The 22,245-nt window shown below is 37.3% G+C and overlaps 1 protein-coding gene across 10 annotated transcripts in view; it reads right to left on the bottom strand.

The window, feature by feature from the left end:
* The window catches only part of dock3 (dedicator of cytokinesis 3), a 162,016-nt gene extending 142,925 nt beyond the window's left edge, over window positions 1-19,091 (bottom strand). For all 10 annotated transcript variants that reach the window (XR_008907726.1, XM_056759059.1, XM_056759064.1 and 7 more), the window contains exon 1: window positions 18,664-19,091. Coding sequence is in view for 9 of the 10 variants with exons in the window: in XM_056759059.1 (XP_056615037.1) it covers window positions 18,664-18,700 (37 nt within the window). In the remaining variant the exon portion in view is untranslated. The remainder of the gene's footprint in view (window positions 1-18,663) is intronic.
* Between the last annotated feature and the right edge of the window lie 3,154 nt (window positions 19,092-22,245).

The following is a 22,245-nucleotide window of genomic DNA, read 5'->3' as shown; positions in this document are numbered from 1 at the left end:
CGGGTCAGTGTTGATGTTTAAGACCTCACTAGAGGCAAAGTCACAGTACGACAAAGAAGCATGCTGGGGTTTTCTTGAGGGTCTTATGGCTAAACCAGTACATTAGCATACGTAAGATCACTTTTGTGGTTAAACCGATTCGAACTGCTTTCCGCTGGAAGGATACACAACAATCAAAAATGCAAATGGTCCACGTGGCAAAGCGACTAAGCATGTTAGAAGATGCATGTTAAAACAAGACATTCCCCGACACGGATAAATGAGCTAAATCTTTCATAAATGTATGCAAGGGCAAAGCATGTTAGAAGTCAAATCTGTGCTAGCAGGGGTTGGGTTTTACAAAATGAATGTTTAAATTCTTTTGTGGCAGTTTTGTAGAGAGGGTCTATTTCAAAATCATTTTCAGAAATCTATCTTTAAAAACACAAAATTGCAGCAAACGGTAAATGTATTTTTTAAAGTTTTATTCATAGTTTTCTATTATATAAAATTGTAGTTATACGTTAAACATTTAGCTGTAGGTTTTTGATTCATTACATTATATATTATTTCATTACATTTGATATTTTTGGAAAAATAATATATATCTTGCAGTCATGAAATGTTTGTAAATAAGAATATATGAATAAATAATATATATATTATAAACTATACTGGTTTAATATATTCCATCCATCCATTTTCTACCGCTTATCCGAACTACCTCGGGTCACGGGGAGCCTGCGCCTATCTCAGGAGTCATCGGGCATCTAGGCAGGATACACCCTGGATGGAGTGCCAACCCATCGCAGGGCACACACACTCACTCATTCACTCACGCACTCACACCCATAAGACCCATAAGACCCTACGGACAATTTTTCCAGAGATGCCAATCAACCTACCATGCATGTCTTTGGACCAGGGGAGGAAACCGGAGTACCCGGAGGAAACCCCCGAGGCACGGGGAGAACATGCAAACTCCACACACACAAGTCGGAAGCGGGAATCGAACCCCCAACCCTGGAGGTGTGAGGCGAACGTGCTAACCACTAAGCCACCGTGCCCCGGTTTCATATATTATAAAATAAAATGTATAAACTAAATTAAAAATAATATATATTTTTAAAGTATGTCATGGAAAGTATCAGTGTTTCCCATTTTTTACTTAGACTATGGCGACCCACCATATTCAGTTTGTTCCTCCCATGATTCCAAAGCGAGCCCAATATAAAACAATAAAACATTTCTATGGGTTTAGAGTTTTTTTCAGACAATGTTGTGGTTATAAATCAGAACTGACAAAAGAAACAGAAAATATGTACATGTGGACAGATTTAGTGGGCAATATAAAAATACAGACGTCAGAGATACTATGATACATCAAAAACATTTTAATTACCATGTGACATCATCAAGCTCCACAGTTCAATAAAATCCTGTGGGAAACACCTAGTATGGTTTAACTACCACAATAGGATCCTAAAAACTACTGTATTTTGATTCTAAGGGTTCTTTCACTTTATATATTCTTATAGAAATACCAAAATAAGAACAATGAATGATCAAACTATTTAAACAAAAACAACACAACCACTTGCATAATGGACCATTATCTTCTTTTAACTTTGTCAGAGGCAGGTGTCTCATAAATTGCTACAACAAAGAAAATAAGAAAAGGACATTGCCAGAAAGTAATATAATTCATAATAGTCTCAGACCACACATTAAGTGGACATCTTAAGTGACGCAGAAACAGATAGAATGGTATAACCGTATATGCCTCCGCGATTAGGTGCAGCATCTGCTCAAACCAGCCAGGGACCCCTCTCTCATACCTGCGCTCCATTCAAATGAAACAAAGCGAAGATGTTTTGCTTAAGTCTCCTGGCAGCAGCCGTAATTCCCCACGCACCTGCAGCCTCGCGGAATCAACTTTTTTTATTGAGGTCAACAGGACCTGCTTTAACTCAAGGGTATAAAAATTCATCCCGGGAACCAGGTGGCATTGTTTTATTGTGCCAACTAAGAGAAGATAAAAGGAAAACCCCAGAGCCTTTCAGAGGATACCAGCGAAAAATCAAAAGAGCCAAGCGTCTTCTGCGAGCAGCTTTCCCAAAACCGTCTGTAGGCCCTTCACACTTTCTTTCTATCTCTCTTTCAGTCTCTGAGCGAGTTTTGGCTCTACGCTGGCTTTCCCAATCAGCCGTGAATGAAATCTGTCAGGCTGATCACGGCAGCTCTCGCGCGGCGGTTAATGAGGTCAGTGGCACTCATCTGCACATGCCAGAACGTCCACAGCCAGTTCACTTTCTGATGCCCAGGTGCCAACTTTTCCAATGCTCTTTCCTCAGAGGTCACTTCTACACAATGCATTTTCTGTAAAGCGTTATACCACGATTATGATGAATTGTTTGATAGTTATGCCTCAAAGTAGACGTTGAAAACTGAAAATCAGGCAATTTCAAAATTCCCTAAGATTTACGTTCACATTTAGGCACTATCCAAAGCGCTTCCATAACTCAGTAATGGATATGTCCAACTACAATGGCTATAGAAACTTTATTTTGAATGCCAAAGCAATATAAAAGTATATTGTCCAAAAAACAAAGGTATTACCATGGCACTTTTTACTTCTAAGCGTAATCACAAACCTTCATGAAATACAACCTGCATGTTTGTATTCTTCTGCAGAACACAAAAGTTGAATAACCAAACAACAATGGCCACCATTGACCGTTGTATGAACAGAAAAACCGCTGAGACATTTCTCAAAATGTCTTCTTTTGTGTTCCACGGAATTAACAGTCATATACAGGTTTTGAACAACCTGAGGGTGAATTATGACAACATTTCTATTTTTAGGCAAACCTCCTTTAAGTGGTAGCAACATTTTGGGATGCAATTCCATTTTAATGTCTAATTTCAGTCAACAATTTGCTTAATTCTGAAGCAGTGGTTCTCAACAGGTTCTCTCCCAGCTGACTTCCAAGGGGTCCTCAAGATGAGGAAAATATTTATATATATTTTTTCTTATCATTTCGCCATTTTTAAAATAATATATTTTTTCCAGTAAAAGTAAAAATCTGAAATATTTTGAGTTTCTTTGAGGTTTTGTGAGTGGGGGGGGGCTTTGAATATTGTTGAATACAATTGGAGTCAAAAAGCTTGAGAACCCCTGTTACTGTAAACTAAACTCGGACATCAACAGAACGATATTTACTGCACTCAATAATTCAAAATGCATTTACCATGATCGAATTCATAATGCTACCCTGTAATGAAATACAATACAATACAAGCATCACGATCAGGCCTGCTTGCGTGCTTTCCCTCGCCGTTGCAAAGGTGCCCAAAGATGGAGTTTCTACTGGATTAGAGTCCAGATGGTGACTCCGCATAGTAACTGGAGCAGTGGGCTAATCCACCATCACACAGGCTTAAAGTCACTGTTATCATCGACCTCTCTCCACTCGACAGATAAAATGTATCCAATGATATACAGAAAGCATAGTATTGTTACCAATGTAATCTTGTTGAAAAGAAATGTGATTTAGGATACGTTTACCCTAATACTAAAAAAACGGCTATTGTTATGTAAACAAATGGCCATGACAAGTTTTCTGTGTTTAGTTTGCGCATAAGCTCTTAAAAAAATCCTTAGAATGTGATTAATCACTGCACACAGCCAATGGAATTGATTTCCATGACTTTCACGAAATTTCGTTATTGGACAGAACCATTAACATATTACAGGGTCAACCCCTTTAGAGCAACCCAAGGTTAAGTACCATGCTCAAGGGCATAATGGTGTCATCTAATGGTTTGCTTATTATGAGGATCAACACGGCGACCTTCTAGTTACCGGCTCTGAGTCTTAACTACTATACCACACCACCGACAAGTCAATTCAATCAAGTCAAGACACTCTTTAGTGTCTTAATGTCTATTAAGACAATTAGAAAGTGCTAAAAATAAATTATGTCACTAAACTAACCCATAATTTCCATTTACAGTAGCAAAAGTCAGTGAAAGCAGAAAGACAGCTCCGTGAGCCAAGTGCATTTCATATTGTCATTGGCCAGTAAACGGATTACTTAAAGTGTGTCCGGGTGTGTGCTGAGAATCACGCTGGGAAACCATCCTGTCCTTCAGTGTGCTGCACTTGGCAGGGCCTGAGTGCCCTCCGCCATCCAAACATGCCGCCCAGAAGAACAAAAGCCAACGGCAAATCCCAAGGTGCCAGCTCTGGCCGGCCCAACTGACCGCTGCAACATCCTGTTGCAAATATCTTTGGGGATTGCCTGAGACACTTGAGAAAATTGAAAAATGGACTACAAAAATAGAGTTTGCAGCACAAGGGTGAAGGTGTGGAAGGGGTTAAGGAGGTTTTTGAAAGGATTTGAGTTTCGTTTATGGGCAACGGAGCAGAGAGCAAGCAATTTTGGGTTTCTACCTGGATCACTTTGTGTAAAAGACTAGCATGTTATTTTTTGGATGCTAATGTGTTATTGTCCCCCATTTGGATTTTTTTATATCGTACACAGAAACTAGCATTACTATCTAAGTTTTGCTAGTGAGGGGTTAGCAATTGCTGGTCAAATGGCAGTCGATCCAAAACAATAATGACGACATCTACAAATAGAGTCAGAATAATGCAATTTTACGGACAAAGAGGAAAATCGCAAAATCACCTTGATTTTAGTTTTGTCCATGGGACAAAGCAGGAATTCGTTTTTTTCTAGCTGGATCACTTTGTGGAAAAGACTAGCATGCCATGTTTTGGATGCCAATGTGTGTTGTAGCTACAAACCCAGCTATCCAGCAACTAACATTACTATCTTAGTTTTGCTGATGAGTAGCATAGCATTTCCGGTCAACCAATTTGGACCAGTGTTGAAAATTCAAAATGGCTGCCAAGATTTTCTAGCTCTGATACCATCTTTGGTTTAGAGTCCGAACAAGCCAGTTTCACAAACAAAAAGTAAAATCGCTAAATCACGTTAGCACGCATCTTTGGTTACGATGAGAACATTCAAGAAAACAAACGAGAAACAGGTGTTTATTGTTAATGTATTAAGATTTGTTTGTCTCGTTGCGTTTAGGGATCCTGTTCGAAAAAAATAATACAAAAGTGAAAGTTGAAAAATGCAACACATTGACAGATACATTGTTTTTTGCTCTCTAGTCGAGACAGTAGAGGTGGCACTGGAAGGGAAGGTTTTGGACACAGGAATGATAAAAGCAAGTGCACGAAGATGGGAGGGAGGAGAGGGTAGACAGCAGCTATTGGACGCAGGCAGATAAATCCCCAGGACCAGATGGTGCACCAGCATTCACAGATTAGCAGCCGAACTAAAGCCTGAAACCCATTCAAACACGCACATGCAGCTTTGTTTATCTACTGTATATTAGTGAAGACATCTCATACTTTGCAGTTAATACAGACTTGATAACAAAATGCAATTACCAACAAAGAACATCGCCAAATTTACCGTTAAGACAGACTCTTACAGTATCCCCTCACTACCCTATTAAGAAACTACAGGTACATACGAGAGGATTCTCTGATCTGTTTAGCTGCCACTTGAAATTCCACAAGCAACTGGAAAATGAGTGATCTTGTGCTGACACAGCATGCAGGATGGAAATCTCTCCTGGACCTGTCTTACGCATCGTGTGTCAGTGTCCTGCTATCCTGTGTATCTCAGGATGAGGGTTTGTATATGCGTGCAGAATAATATTTGTGTGACGCTTCATACTTTGAAACATTCATGGAACTGGAATTGTCTTTGGTTCAAAATCAGTAAGCACATTACATATTTCAATTCGTCATGCTATCTTTGATAACTCATTTCTTTATTCTTGTGAGAAGCTTTGATGGCACCATGAAATTGCTATTTGCATATTGCAGCCGGTGTACTTTAACCCCTAAGAAATTAAGCTCAGCATAATTGAATTTGCTTTGAAAAAGGATTGTGTCGCTTCTAAATCAGTAGCACCAAATGGTTATGCAAACTAACAGTTGTTTCCACACCCTGCCTCCCATTGTTTGGACCAACACACAAATTATTCAAATCAAACGTTGTCAAGTTGAACCACTAAATCGGAGGGATTTGTTACATTTTTCAGGCTATAAATGGTTGACAATGTCCTCTGCATATTAAACCAGCAGATATTTATAGATTTAAATGTAAATATCAGTATAATTAAAGAATATAGTTGATGTACAGTGATATAAATGTATTATATCAAAATTATAAAATCAAAGCTTATTTTGTCCGCATTTAGGTATGCCTGTAAGTGGCTGCCTTTCGCCCTCAACATACAACTTGAATATAACAGAACAGATATTAAATTAGCATTATATAAATGTATAAACAGTCCCATTACTGCTGCTTTGATGTCAACAGCCTGGGATTTATCATCAAACAGTGAGAAATGTTGGTAAAATTTGCGATGATGCCAACTGATTTTTGCATTCATGAGTCAATCATAAGCATTAGTTCAGAGAATGCACGCTAGTCTCATAGCATGATCACAAATCAGATTCTTTACCGAGTTTATAAATCTGATCCTTATTAGGTTTACAAAACAGATCAAGGCCGCGTTTCCCGAAACCTTCTCATCATTATGTCGTTCTTAAGTTATACCTTAAGCTGTACCTTATCGTTAATATGTTTCCCGAAACGTTCTTAGTTAAGTATACTGTAAGTCATAGGTTTGAAAGGTTGATCTGGAGCGCTCTCCACTATACCTTAACACTGTTGACGGTTCACTCCGCTAGTGGCCACGGTGAAAAAACGTCTTCTTTACATTGAAGTCCAAGATTCTAATTTTAAATACACCAGTATTTTGATGTGTCTTCATGCAAAGAATATAATTGTCACACTGATGATTGTTTAGCTATTTAATAATATTATCCAAAGGTGCAACAGCTGGCAAACCAAAGAAATTGGAGTATATTTAAATAGAAAGATTGTGGTAGGAAGTTGTGATACAGCGAATATTTTTGCTAAATCAAAGACGGCGCCATCCGCGGATTAATTTAGTGTATGTGCATTTAATCAGTGAAGACCTGCTACAATTTACGCTTCAGGTATAATTATAGAAAATAAAAGTTTAACTGCCACGGGCTTTTAGATCTTGTTTGTCTAACTTGAGACACACTCAACGGAGCAGAGTCTTTCCTGCTATAGCTGTTGATTACATGTTCCTCGTTCTGCCCTTTTATTGAGAAGATAAAGACACTATAGGTACATATATATTAATATATATTATGATCATATAAACCAGGGGTTCCCAAACACATGTTTAACGAAAGGTATCTCATAGGACACTATTAAATGAGAAAATAGGGAAAAAACGCACATTCAAAACATTCATATTTCTCCTGTCATGACTGAATCAAATTAATTGCAATATCATAACACTTCATTTTAGGGCTGCACAATTATGGCATACTTGTTTACATTATTCCTCTTGATATTGTAAACGGACACTTGCGCATCCAGTGTGAAAGCACAATAAAGGTGTGAACTAAACAAGTGTAATTGTTAGTTTCTGGAATACACTTTTTAAATACATCGCAACAGCAAGCGGCTCTGCGTGATCCTCCTTATGACCCAAAGTTTGAGAACCTTTGATATAAATGATCATATTGCCTGTTAGTGTAGCGTCTTGAGACATTTTGCCATGATATTGCGGGTTCACAAACTCATCTCACGATTAAATAAATCCATGGTTGAATTTAGTTTGTAATTTGTTTTATATCCTATGAGTCCTAATAAATACAACCTCAGCTATTTCTAAAGTACGCCACTATCTCTCATAAGGCAGACCCTGTATAGAGTAAATGAATGATTGTGGAGCGATTCGATTGCCATTAATTCAGCACCACCGCCATGTACAGCACCTGTTAACGTGGCATGTAGGAAAGTAACCACCTAAGGTATAGTTCCAGAAACACACGTAGAAAAGGTATACCTGTAGTTAAGATATACCTTAAAAGTCTTCACAGCACGCTAAGAGACAAGGTTATCAGGAAACACAGCCCAGATCATTTATAGTTTTTAAATCTGATCATTAACAATTTTTTACAAATCAGATCGTTTTTACAAATTAGATTGCTTACAAGGAATCGTTTACAAATAAGATGGTTTACAGTTTACAAATCAGATTGTTTACAGTTATAAATCCGATTGTCTACAGGGAATTGTTTATAATTTGGATCAGTTTACAACTCAGATTATTTACAGAGATCAGACCATTTATTAGAATTTATTAATAATATTGATACGATTTTATATTTTAATCAACTTTGACTGTGCCAGCTCCACATACAATAACTTCCAATATTCAGCAACATGGTTTTAATAAAAATCCCTACACAAACATCAGATCAATGCCTGACACTGTTAGGAGTTTATAAGGTTTTAATAGACCAATATGAAATGAAAAAAGAAATGCAATGTGAGCGCATTTAAAAGCAGAAATGTTTTAGTCGGCTGAACAAAATGGAGTACTGAGGACTTAATGTCAGTTAGATTTGTCACAATGTCTAAAGGTCTTAGAACGCATTATAGGTATCTTTACACTGATGCCAGATTTATCAGCTCATTCCATTTATATGCTTTGCTAGTGCACGCACGCAAAACATAGAAACTGCAGGCGCTATGTATCCCTTTGAATAAAAGCACCTGTCAAACAAACAGAATGTCAATTTAATTTGCATAGAGAAAATGCACATTGGGTTCTTATTAAAGCAACGTTTTTCATGTGCTTTAGCTCTTGGATGGGATGTAAATTTAGGCAGAAAGGAAATCTTATAATCATATGGCTAAATACATTGCATGTCCTAAGGAGGCTTGAGACCCCTGACCCCAACATTGTGTGTTGAATTTGGTCAAACATGCAAAAATGCTCAAGAAGCAGAATTAAAAAACCTTCAGTTATGAAGACGTAGGCGCACATAAACACACATCTTGTGTTTCTGCGATGGAGGAACGATGCCTGCGCCACAGCGTTGCCAAACCGTAAGTGTGTATTAGCGTGCATGGTAGATCAGACTTAAAACCAGTCATAGCACAGATGCATTAGCACAGGGACAGCTGGGAATTGGGTCAAAGTAATTGCCCATCAGTGGAAACGTGAGAAGAACAAAAAAATGGAAAGAGAGGCAGAGGAAGAGAGAGATTTACAGATGTGTGAAATGTGAGAAAGTGGGGGTTGGGAGACAGGAAATATAAACGATACCACAAATAGAAGAAATTTCAAGGAGAAAAAGAGGAAAGGAAAACTGTAAGCTAAAATGAGATGAAGCATGCTCGCTGGTCGTTCATAATTTACGATAATTGGAAGGGTTTGTGGCTGACACTGCCCTTTCTGCACGCAATCTATTTATTTGATGTTACCATTGTCCAAGCATGTCGCTTAAAGAGCTAGATTCCAAACAGCTCATTTGCTGACAATTTCCTGCAATGCATATTGTTAACAAAAAGATGCTTTCTTAAAGGTCCAGTGTATTAAATGTAGTATCATCTAGTGGTGAGGTTACGAATTGCAACCAACGGCTCATTCCACCCATCGCCCCTCACTTATTTAGCACTACGGAGGCTGACCAAAGATTAGGATGGCGTCACATTTTTGTTTTGCTAAACGAGAGCAGTTTGTCCATTATGGGCTTCTGTAGAAACAACATGCGGAATTCCAATCCAAGGGACCCACGCTATATGTAGATAGAAATAGCTTATTCTAAGGTAATAAAACATAACCCTTCATTTTGCAAGGTCTTTATACAACCCCGAAGACAAAGTTATGAATATTATATTGCATTTCTGTCAAAAGATCCTACGAAAGATTACACACAGCACCTTTAAAGCTGCAATCTGTAACTTTTGCTTCTATATCGCCATCTCTGTTTGAAACATAATATTGCAGGTTGCCTTACAGACTCATCTTTACTTCAAATTATAAGTCATTATTATGACCTTACATATAAAAATCAAACAGAGGCAGTTGTCCTTTGGAACACCTGTATGCACTTGTCTAAGGATACGGCAGGCAGTTTTAGAGGTGTTAGCAATAGCAAGCTAGCTTTAAACACAATTTCCCATCCTCCCTTTAGAGAGCTCACCACAGCCTCCCACGAAAGAATTATATTTGTCTATAAAATAACAAATCAATGTGTTGACACAATACGTGTTTTAAATAAAAAAAAAATCTTTGTATTTTTTTTTATTTCTGAGGATGCGGCATCAAATGTTTAGTACAAAATTGTACATTCTACATATATATTCTTAGCTATTTTTTTGTGCTGTGAGAAAAACAGATTTTTTGCAGTTCTGTTTTGCTTGTTACTGGTTTCTTTACAAGTGAACCATAAAAATAACCTGGGAATACACTTATGGGGGAATTGGAAATGCAGTTATTTTTGTCATCACTAAGGCTGTTTGACTCTTGGGTCTTAGTGACCACAAACACACCGGCCAGGCAGATACACATAAACACCCAAAGAGAACATTCTACACAGTCACCATTACTGAAGTCACTGAGGTTAATCAAAAGTGTGTCGTTTTAACAGCTGACTTCAGCCGTCTATTTTGGGCTTGGAGAAAAGGACCGAATGGTGATTTTTAGGCGAGAAAATATAAATCTCCGGACTAACCATCAGCACATTAAGAATGATCTGGAAAACAGTGAGACTGAAACAGGTGAAATAACAAGTTTAAGACTTTTATACAAATACTTTTTGTTTCGTAACTGTGACATTCAAAGTACATTATCTGTTTGATTATTCTCCAGATTGTGTATTGTGTTCATATATCTATTATCACTATTAAAATTATTTCTTAACTTCTACATATTCAATTTGAGTATATGTTTTGGTCATAAAAGAACCCACTGACTACAAGTATTTTAGTAAATTGCTTTCCTCATAATATACATCATGTGGACAGGAAAAATAGCTTTAAAACAAAATATTAGAAAGACTTCAGAGTAGGCTGTTTGATATTGACTAGTAAGCGACCACCTACCAAACACCCAGAACACCCTAACATCCGCATATTAAATTTCAAACAATCCAACAAATAATCAATATCTATGTATAATTTATAGTTCCATCACAAAAGGTCATTGACACATGCCGTTCACCAGTTTGACAGTGCTTTGCTCACTAAAGCATGCTGATTTCTGATTGTGACATCAGGGTTGTTATGGTAATGCTGGAATCCCTGTGCCAGAGTTCTGCAGGGCCGGCTTCTGTTTCACTGCGGTTGCCATAACAACAGCGGAAATCTCTGTCAGAACCCCACAATGCTCATGGCCCTTCTGCTGGGCCAGTCTACAAGGGGGATGACTGAACATCCTTATGGGAAGCAGGAAGATACAGCAGTCACACACATTTTACAGTTTTTAATAAGGCAAAGTATGGGGAATGATAGAACAGTGCCAACATTTAGGAGAACCGGAACTTACTAAAGTACAATCCAAAAATACTAAACTTACTGTTTCTGTAGCGGGTAAATTCAGATTTTCTGTGATAAATGGATGATGTACCACATAGACAAAGTATACAGAGCATACTTAAAGGGATAGTTCACCCAACACATTTTTGTATCATCGTTTACTCACCCTAAAGTTGTTCTAAACCTTTATGAACATCTTTGTTCTGTGCACACAAAAGAAGATATTTAGAAAATTGTGGGTAACCAAACCGTTTGGGGCACCATTGACTAACAAAGTGGTAGTTTTGCTTCCTATGGTAGTCAATGGTGACCCAGAACATTGGTTACTAACACTCCCCCAAAAATCTTCTGTTGTGTTCAGAAGAACAAATACATTGATATAGGTTTGAAACAACTTCAGGGGAAGTTAATGATGACAGCACATTTTCCCTTTAACTTTCCCCTTTCTATGTTTTAAATAGACCAGAAGTTTTTTTACATTTTTGGACTCGATCAACCTACTAAAATATTTTTTTTTAAAACGGGAGCATTAAAATGATCAAAAATTGACTTTAAAACTGAATCATGCTTTTTTAAAGAAAAGAGAACAAATTGCCTCTCACATGTTAAATGCACAAATTAAATAAAGACACTCAAATTCTGTGTGCCTTCAATTACCAAAAACAGACTTGAAGTATTTATTTTCCTTTGGAAAAACTTATGTTCAAACGGCGTAGTAAATTACTGTAATATGCAAGACATCATATACACAAATCGACCAATGCGAGCAACAAACCCAAAGCCACTACTGAAGTGTGCAAGTTCTTTGTCGAAATCTCTGAGCACGCTCATCTTATAGCAAAGTTCACAGATTAGCGACAACTTGGTGACATCTGGCTTCCGACAAGATGAATCAATCGAGGACAATAAACGGCAAACAGAAACCTTTGACTTCCAGAAAGTTCCCTGAAGACAGAGTGCCTGTAATGTACTTCGAATCTGCAAATTATTGATGTGAGAAACGTTTCGAGATTTGATCCGTGATGTAGCTGGTTTAGCCTTGTGACGAGTGACTGAACAAGATCTAATCGAGTTTGTTCAGCTAGCGAGCCTGATTGATTCAATCCCTACCGTCGCTGCAACCCGCGGGCGACAAAGTCAAGGATTTTATTGGAAAAGCTCAGCTCGGGATAACTCTCGGATGAACGTTTTACTAATGAGCTGACAGCTGCTCAGTCGGGCCATTCAGGAGCGTCGGATTTGGCCGGAGGAAAAGGTAAATAGAGAAGAATCCGTTGAAGCGCTTTCACGGTGATTATGTCGCTATTGACATAAGACCTGGGATTTCGGCGAGGAGACATGTTTGTGGAGTATCTAACGGAGGATTTGCTGAATGCTTTTTGGGTGTTACAGAACGGTGGTAAACACATTTGCCGCCAGACCTTCTCAGGTATCAATCGTTGTGTTGAACAAAGTATCTGTGTTCAGCACCTTGGATTTCACCTTGTGAAAACCACACGATATGTTTCTGTCACACCTTCAGTGAATCTTCTGAGGAAATCACATTGCAAAACATGTAATTGTAATAATCTTGAATTCACATTAAACAAAAAAAATCATCTTTTATACACCCTCATGTGGTTCAAAACCTGTATATGATTATTTGTAAATGACAAAAAAGAGATTTAAAGAAATGTCTCAGTGGTTTTGTGTCCACACCATAGAAGTCAATGGGGGTAAATGTTGTTTGGTTATCAACATTTTTTCAAATTATTTTTTTCGTGTTCTGCAGAAGAAAGAAAGTCGTACAGGTTTTTTTTTTTTATTTAAATCGTTGACACAATCTTATTCAGTCGATATTAAAGAAATCAAGGTTACAGTTTCACAGAATGTTCTTTCCATTTGTACAAAAATGGCTTTAGCTTGGTTTTCACAGGCAGGTTTTTCAGATGCTTTTATCCAAAGCATATACATTTTATCAGTGTGTGTGTTTCCTGGAGTTCGAACCCACAACCTTTGCACAGCAAATGCAAATGCAACGAATCATTGCTCGCCAAAAAAAAACTATTTGACTTTTTTCACAAACAACTATAAATGTACAACATAACGAGGGAACAAAACGACAGATCTGTTGTCGAGCTGTCAATATAACTCATATCCAGACCAATGCCATTGGGACCGCTCCAAGCTGGCAGGAAGACTTCATTAAGACATCCTATTAAATAGCTTTCAAATTCACAATGGAAGAGTTTTGGTTTTATATATAATTGATATTTATGGCCTAGAGCAAACATTCAGCCACTCTGGCCGAGCAGGGGCGCGTATGGAGAGGATGCTTGAAAAACAAAGCCTGTGTGAGGGGGCCACTCGCATGCCAATGCTATTCCCTAGCAGACTTCCTTTTGCACAAAATACATGTCTGCTCGCATCACCGTGACCGTATTTTCGGTGGATGGGCCCCTCTGGTCAAGCGTGTGCTGTAAACTCTAAGGTGGAGGTTTGTGTTGACTGTGAACTTGTCTGTCACTGTGTTTTTTGTCTTTGTGTGTCCTGTCAGCCTCTCTCCCTCTCCCGTGTTCCCCTCTCGCTGTGAAAGTCATTACTTCTAGTTTATCAAATGAATAGCCATTAAATTAAGAAATACTCCAGCTGTTTCATATGGCTGTATTAGGGAGACAGGAGAAACATTCTAAACAAAACGATGTGACGGTTTTACTGGCTTTAAGATTGTGCTTATCAGCAGATGAGCATCTGAATATACACAATATAAACCAAATTCATAAATATAATAAATTGCAAAGTGACTTATCGTCAAACTAATGTAAAATTTGTTTAAGAAAATATAGCCCAGTTGTTTTTTTACAAGTATAAAAATGGCTGGCATGTTGCTAGGGTATTGGGTGGTCGCTGATGTATTACTAAAGTGTTCATGCCGTTTATACGGCATTTGTTAGAGTGGTCAATGTGGTTCCTTACTTAAAAATTGCAGCGTTGTTATAACCCAGTGTTGGGTAAAATATGGACACTGGAAGCTGGTTAACCTGAGTTTTGTATAAATTTAGCTACAAATTAGGCATTTGACACAACCATCAGTTGCAAGAACACATCATACTCTCATAAAAATGCTGGGTTACTTTCAACCCAGCTTTGGGTCAAAATGGACGAACCCAACCGTTGGATTGTATATGAACCTATGCTGGGTTGTTTCAACCAGTTGGATGGATCAGCGTAAATTAGCCTTTAGATTGCAGGTAACCGTGATGTTGGGAATTATATTTATGTATGGTATCTGGGTCCATACATATTATTTTCCAACCATTTTTTAACCACTAACTAGGCAAAGATCATCTGTGAAAAGAACTGTAAAAAAAACTTAGTTGCTTTTAAACCATGGTTGGGTACAATATGAACGAAAGTTAAGAAACCTACTTGGTTTATAAACTAACCTATAGTGGGTGTTTCAAACCCAAACTGTTGGCACAGCGTAGGTTAGTTTATAACCTAACGGTTTGGTTTGCCCATATTTTACCCAACCATGGATTGAAATCAACCCATTATTTTCAGTGAACATAATTGTAAATAATAAGTAGAGTTTAAAACCAAAGTTCAATATTTAAGGTTACAAACCAGTGTTGGGTAAAGAAATGTGAAACTCTGAGTTGCAAATGAACAAATGTTGTCCTTTGTGTCAGCGCAAAATGCTGGGTTGTTATAACCCATTGTTGGGTCAAATATAAACATTTACTGGAATGATTTAACACATAAAAAATATTAAACACTACTTCAACTCTACTTAGTATTCTTAGCATTTTTAGAGTGTTATACTCAAAAACTTTAACAAGCAGTAAATACCTATAATACTCACAATAACTAACCTTCAACTTTTTCAATAGACTGTCGCAACCAAATCAAAGCCTGCAGCAACTCAAAGTAGAAAATATCTCACCTTTCCTCAGACCTTAAGTGCTTTTGTTCTTGTTGTTGATGAGCATGATGCCTTGCTGCTTGATCTTCTGAACAATTCTGAACTTTTTCCCCATGTGTCTGATAACATGATAAAATTCTTATCCTCGCACCATCCACCTATAATACATGCTATGACTGACCTCAGCCTTTTCATTAAGCAAAGATGAATATTCAAATGCAAAGATCCAAAGTGTCAACAGGCACAGCGAGAGCCAAGACTTCTATGTCTATTTACCCAATACAGATTCAATTAAGAGACAATATACTTCCTCCATCTGCCTTGTTCCTTTTGGCGAAGCAAAACACAAATCAGCCCAAAACTTGATGTTTGCTGTTGGCAATTATATTTTCTATATTTGTCTATAAACACATGTTAAGTGATAATGCTGCATAAACCAGAACAGCAGCTGATGTCAGACCTCCTACATAGAAAATTGATGCGTGTTACTCTCTGATGTGGCCTCGGATGGGAGATATAAATGGGACTGGAAAAGATGTTGTTACGCAACATCTGAGTAAAAAGAGAATACGTGCAAATTGCATTTCACCTCTAGGCAGGTGAAATTCGCCTCTTCAACTTCAAAATTGCACAATCCGGCCTCTTGGAGAACATTTTCATCTTATTATCGTCATTATGCCAGCAATGTCACCTACGGCTTTTCCGTCACTGAAATGAGCCAGCGCGTTACATATTACCAGTCTCAAAACTAAACTAAAAGGTGCAATTTATTATATGTGATGGCAAACATCAACCCACAGATAGTTTCCTTGTTTCAACACAAAATCACCTGATCTGAATCTGGTCTATAGAGTTGAATTGATACCCAGGTCACTAATATCTCAAGTCTGCTAAATGCAACGACAAGGTAAATGTAAAAAACCTCCAGTGCTAATGTAGAATCAATGTTGAAACAACATTGGCCAAATGAGTTTTCTACAGTAAATGTAGGCGAGAGGAGAAAAATGGCCTTCATTGATGTGAACTGTGCGCTGCATTAGCAGGCTAGGGGGTTAGCATCACATTCAACATGCTCAATGTATTACAAAGACTCATTCACACCCAACACTAGCGTGAATAGTTGTTTTTCAACGGCGTGCCAGAGGGGAAGGCCCTTTTGGAGAAGATCCACGAGTTACCACCTTCCTCTGGCTAGGAATGTAAAGCTCCCATCCTTTTGACAGATCTACTTTTATAGATTGACAATCGGTAGTCTGTTTGCAGTTTTTCATTATGTGGCTCTTTAATATAATTGTTGAGAACTAAACTGATGTTTAGTCAAAGCGTTGACAAAATACTGCTGTATTCGGTACTTTAGTGTTTGGTTGCTCATTTGAACCATTTAACTATCTGTCTGTCAATCTATCTACAGTCTTATACTGCTCTATACTAAACAACCTAGACTGTATGGATATATATTCAAACTTTTATTTTACTTATTCACCCTTGACTACTTTTATGTAAAAAATATATTCAACTTGTTCAACCTGATTTTTGTTTTGTTTGCGATGAGATTTTGCAGTTTTGGGAGAAGAAAGTGGCTTGCTAACACAACAGGTTAAACAGTAATCTATCAACCTTCAATTTATAAAAAAAATGGTTTTCTTAAGTATCAAACTAACCAGGTTGGTAACAAGACCGTAATAAGCATATTCTCCAATCTTGACGTAAAAAGATTAAAATTAATGAGATGATCTGGCAGAGACCACTTCTCATTTCCATGGCAACCAAAGATAAAAAAATGTTTTTAACTTAATCTTTAAAAAATAAGTTGTATGCTTTTTAACGTTTATATTTTAAGTTTCCAAATATATATGAATTAATAGTCTGGGCTTTTAATAGTCTGGGTTTTTAATAGTCTGGGCTTTTAATAGGCTCAAAAAGTCTAGTTAGGGAACAAAGACAAAACCTTGGAATTATAAGGTTCTACCTGACATTTTTGTCATAATTGAGTTATCACTATGTGATGTTGCTTTTTGTCTTTGCATTGTGTAATTTCTACGACTTTTTATAAGAACCAAACAGGTTTTATATACAATTGAATGCTTAAACTATGAAGCATCTCAAAACTAGAAAAAAACTAGAACCATATAATCCAAGGCACCAATTCTGGCTAATTTATTCTTTCAATTTAGTATATAAAATAACAGGATAAAAAAGCTACAAAATAAAAAGTTAAACCATTTCAATCTTTTAAACCTAACATATGTTAGTTACTTTTACGTGGTTTAACTTAAAAATTAAACTACGTAATAAAAAAGATCCAATAACTCAAGAACCATGCTATAAAAGTAATTTGTGTAAACTAATGCAGATTTTCAATCACATGGAATGATCTCAAACCACTTCTGCAACATTTGAACTTAGTAAATTACATCTGCCAGAGATGCTGAAGGCTGCCATTTTGTATTATGACTCACCAACAGAGCAGTGTCTAACAACAAAATAATTCAACCGATTAATCTGCATTTTATCAGAGACGTGATACATGACCAGCCGTACACCCGCCCTTTAATGCTGTTCTCTCTCAACACTGTGACTCATCAGGCCATTATGAGACAAATCATTCAAATTCTCCATCTACTGCAATGTTACAACGTCTGCCATTCACACAAACCCTTTAAAAGTATATTATACTTATTAACACCATAGTAGGTTCGAATTTCATCTTCATCAAGTATAAAACCAGTCCGATAAGAACGTGATGATGTCGTGTTGGTGACCACTGCAGCTGTGTTAGTGCATTGTCCCCAAGCTTTCTTTTCCTTAAGCTTGTGTTATTATTATTTTTTTTGCATAACTCTTACGTTAAATCTCTTTGACGAAGATGATCGGTAGAGTTAGTCTTGCGTGATTTAGTTATTAGTCATGTTTAGGCATTTTCCTCCATACACCTGTTGGAACCGCACTCCTTTTAGCGCCCCCTGTCGGTGCTATTTCCACGAACAACATCAGCAGTGTGTACTACTGTAACATCATGTTAGTATTCAACAGTCGTGCAGACAGCTTTACATCACGAATTCAATAGACTTTTATAAATACACACTTAGTATTAGTAGAATATATACTGATAAAGGTTAAAAAATACCTGGCGTTTAAATAAACAATTTACATTACATAGTCAATTGGTTTATACATCGTCTAGTTTTAAATGACATCAATGTCCTTCAATTGATTCACCTGCCTTATAAAACCTCATTTCATATCAATTAATAACCTGAAGCTGATAATTCGGTTCACAACGACCAATAAAAACAATATTTTTCAACTCACCCACTCCGATTTTCTCGTCCTCGGTCGGTGTCCACATGATCCCGGTAAAATCACCAAGATATCAGAAGAGTGTTGAAATGACACATGAAAGTTAAAGCAGACGCGTTTATTCAGAGATGTGTATTTCTCATCCTATTAAACATCCGCGCGTCTGGATCTCCGTTATGGATGCAGCAGCATCTGAGGATGAGACGATCATTTATTTATTTCATCGCCTCGGTCTGTCCGCGATTTAACGGCGAAATCCGTTGAAACACCACGAGGACGAACTGCCCGTGTGTGTCACGGGCGCGTTTGGCGTTTTTTGCGCGTGACTGGTGCGATAGCCCGTGATTTCGCGATAATTCTGTTCGGTTTACGGGAGACTCTTCAGCGCCGGTGCTGCGCCATCTTCATCTCTCCGTCCGTCCACCGTCACATGACGCACACTGTCGCTCTTCAACGGGACACGCGCTGTACCGCGGACAGAACGCACGAGAGGGAGCGCGCGCTGAATGGACTCATTTAGTTTTTCGGACCTGGATGGATTTTATCGTGTTTACCGGTCACGTTAGTTTTTACTGTAGGGTGTAATTACGTTACACTGAGTAGTAAAAACGAACAGTGCGTAGCCAACTACAGAAATGACCACGGTAACCACTGGCGCACTTAAAATGTTATTACAGTTATGCTTATATAAAGCCATAATACAGAGCCTACATATGCTATGTTGAATAAACACCGTAACAAGCGTTCATCTTTCTTTCATTTTATCGTCTTGTATCATATTATTGGCGATAAAACATGAGACTAGTTTTAAAGGATCGAGACTAATATGAGTATTTAAGGACTGACAATGACTAAGGTCAGTCTGATTTATGATATAGCCTTTTATTAATAGCAATTGAGATTAAAGTTGAGATTTTCATTCAACAGAAAAGATGAAACATTCACTTGGAAATATTGTATTACTTAAATGTTTAGTTAGACTTATAGACAATATGTAACCAACACTTTGGCTTATTTTCAAAAGTTTGCATAAAATACTGATAATCTCATAATGGCAATATATTGGCAGATGTTAAATCCATCACTACCGATGAATTTGTCTTTTAAAAATGAACCAAGGTTTGCTTTTATGGTTTATTTGTTGTAAATACCATAGTAACCACACATAACCAGTGTCTTACTATAGTTTAACAAGGATATTTGTATAAAACAGTAATGCAAAAAAAAAACGAATACACTTTATTCTAACACAACCATGAATAATTTTCCTAACAAACATTTGTGTGCAAAATCTTTATATTTTTGTAAGCATGACACATGCATTATTTATTGTGGCTTGGTCTGCCACAGGCCACATCTGAATGTGGGGTGACCAGCCATCTGGCAAACCTGTTTTAGTTCCTAATCTAACTATTTGGGTATAATTGCGTTGCCAGCCCTGTCTCTGATAAGCGTGAGTGTGACGCTGGAATCCACGCTCTTGCTTTTATTTACCATGTGAGATTCCAGCTACCTGTTGACAACAGTCATACTGTATTATTTATGCCTTCAACGGTGCTACTTAGAATGCAAGAATTCTCCTTTAATGACTTTTTGTTTTCTTATTTCTATTCACGTATGTCTATACATGAGATTAAACCCAGTATTATGTCACAGAAAGCAAAATGCTCGTGCTGAAGAATGTTATCATTGTATGAATAAAAACAGGAAAAGGCATCTTTAATGGTTCAAGAGTCCAGGCGGAGGCAGATGGGGGGGGGGGTTATTCCCGTCTCATTTTCCCAAGCATTCGTTAAGAAGTGACAGAGTCAATTAGTGCATATGTGTCACCTCACATCTCCCGCTGCACATGCATTAGACATACACATACAAATGCCTTAATCCACAAACACAAATGTGTGTCATACAAAAACATTTTACCCTGAAGGCTTTTACAATGATAAGCATATTATAATAAAAAATAGTGTCAATCTTACAATTTATACAATCTGTTTACAATATAACCTATGCATTGCTTTTAACAGTGCATAAAGCTGCAGAATGACCTTTCTGACCTTCTTTCTTTCCAAGCCACTGATGCTTAAACTCAAGTTCATTGTTTATTTTTAGTATGTAACGGTGATTTTCTGCTCACACCTAGATGCTGCGAGAACTGAATAAACATCCCGGACATGAGGTAACCATGGCGACGGGAACAGCAACCTGCCGCATTTTCCGAAGCAGCTTAATGGTCATTGTGGGTGTTGCGGATTCTCCTAACCGGTCGAGCGAATCGCCCACACATTTCTTTAAAGAAATCCCTCCTTTTCGTTCAAAGTCCACATTTAATATCACGTATAGCACACAGAGTTCACAATTGCAACATCTCGGATGCTTTTAACCTAAACAATGTCAGGCATTTTTGTGTTACAATTGTGCATTATAGGCTAGCTAGATTTATCAATCAAAGATCTTTGTAGATATTTTTCTTTAAGGAATAAGTGTGTAAATATCGTGCTCTCATATCTGTATTGACAGTCTCTAGCGTGAGATAAGAAAAGAGTCTTAGAGGGAATGTAGAGGGAATTCTGTTTTTTACTCTCGTTGGCTGCGATTCAAGACTCTCAAGGCACGAACATGAACACTGAGTCATCACGATTCAACTGACAACTCTCCAGATGTAATGAGTTTACTCCATTTTGTAGGTTTAAAAAATATCAAACACATCCTTGCAGAGATGTGTGTATTGCTGCATGGAACCCCTATTCTTTAAAGCTTAGATTTGTTTTGAGCACAATATGAAATGTCATAGTCCCTTTATTCTGGCTTTGTTTATCAACAAGATTTTCATATGAATTGTCTATGCTTTGTAAAGCAATAACTCAATAGTCTTTATATCAATACAAAAAATGTATGCAACAACACACATTGAATTGTTTACAACATAGTTATATTCACTATATTTTGATAATACATAAAACCTGCTAGAAAAACATTTTCATAACAAAAATCTACAGAGAAAAACAAAGTCCAATAAAATACATAATAAAAGTCTAGTTAGTAGGTGGTTTAAACACCTTTTCTGATTTATGTGTAAACATCAGTTTACAGTGACACCATGTGGTTAATATATAGATTACATAAAAAGGATTTGAAATAGATTAAAGGGATAGTTCAGCCCAAAACTCAAATTTGCCGTTTATTAACTCACCCCCAGGTCATCTGAGATGTATGTGACATTTTTTCTTGAGTAGAACCATAAAGAAGATTGTTTGGTAAATCCGCAGCCCTCTGTGCTTCATATAATAGGAGTATATGAGGTCCGCCGTTCTAAGAGTTCCTTAAGCACATAATTCCAAAAAGTGGCTCCTGGCAACAGTTTAAATATGAAGAAAAACAACGAGACAGATTACAGAAGCCATATGCATGTAAAAACTTTTTACCATGGTATTATTTATAATTGCCTTTTTACTGCATGCCTTTCATGTACAGATTTCAACCTTTGTCTGATACAAACTTTCAATCTCAGCTTTTACCACACAAACAATAAACATCATAAATTGCTGCCCCGATAATGAAGACAAAGACATTGTTTTCACTGTAAAATAGAATGTA

Source organism: Triplophysa dalaica, chromosome 10, assembly GCF_015846415.1.
Source record: "Triplophysa dalaica isolate WHDGS20190420 chromosome 10, ASM1584641v1, whole genome shotgun sequence".
Taxonomy (NCBI): Eukaryota; Metazoa; Chordata; class Actinopteri; order Cypriniformes; family Nemacheilidae; genus Triplophysa; species Triplophysa dalaica.
The sequence above is the reverse complement of the archived record's forward strand: the minus strand, read 5'-3'. Positions and strand labels throughout refer to the sequence as shown.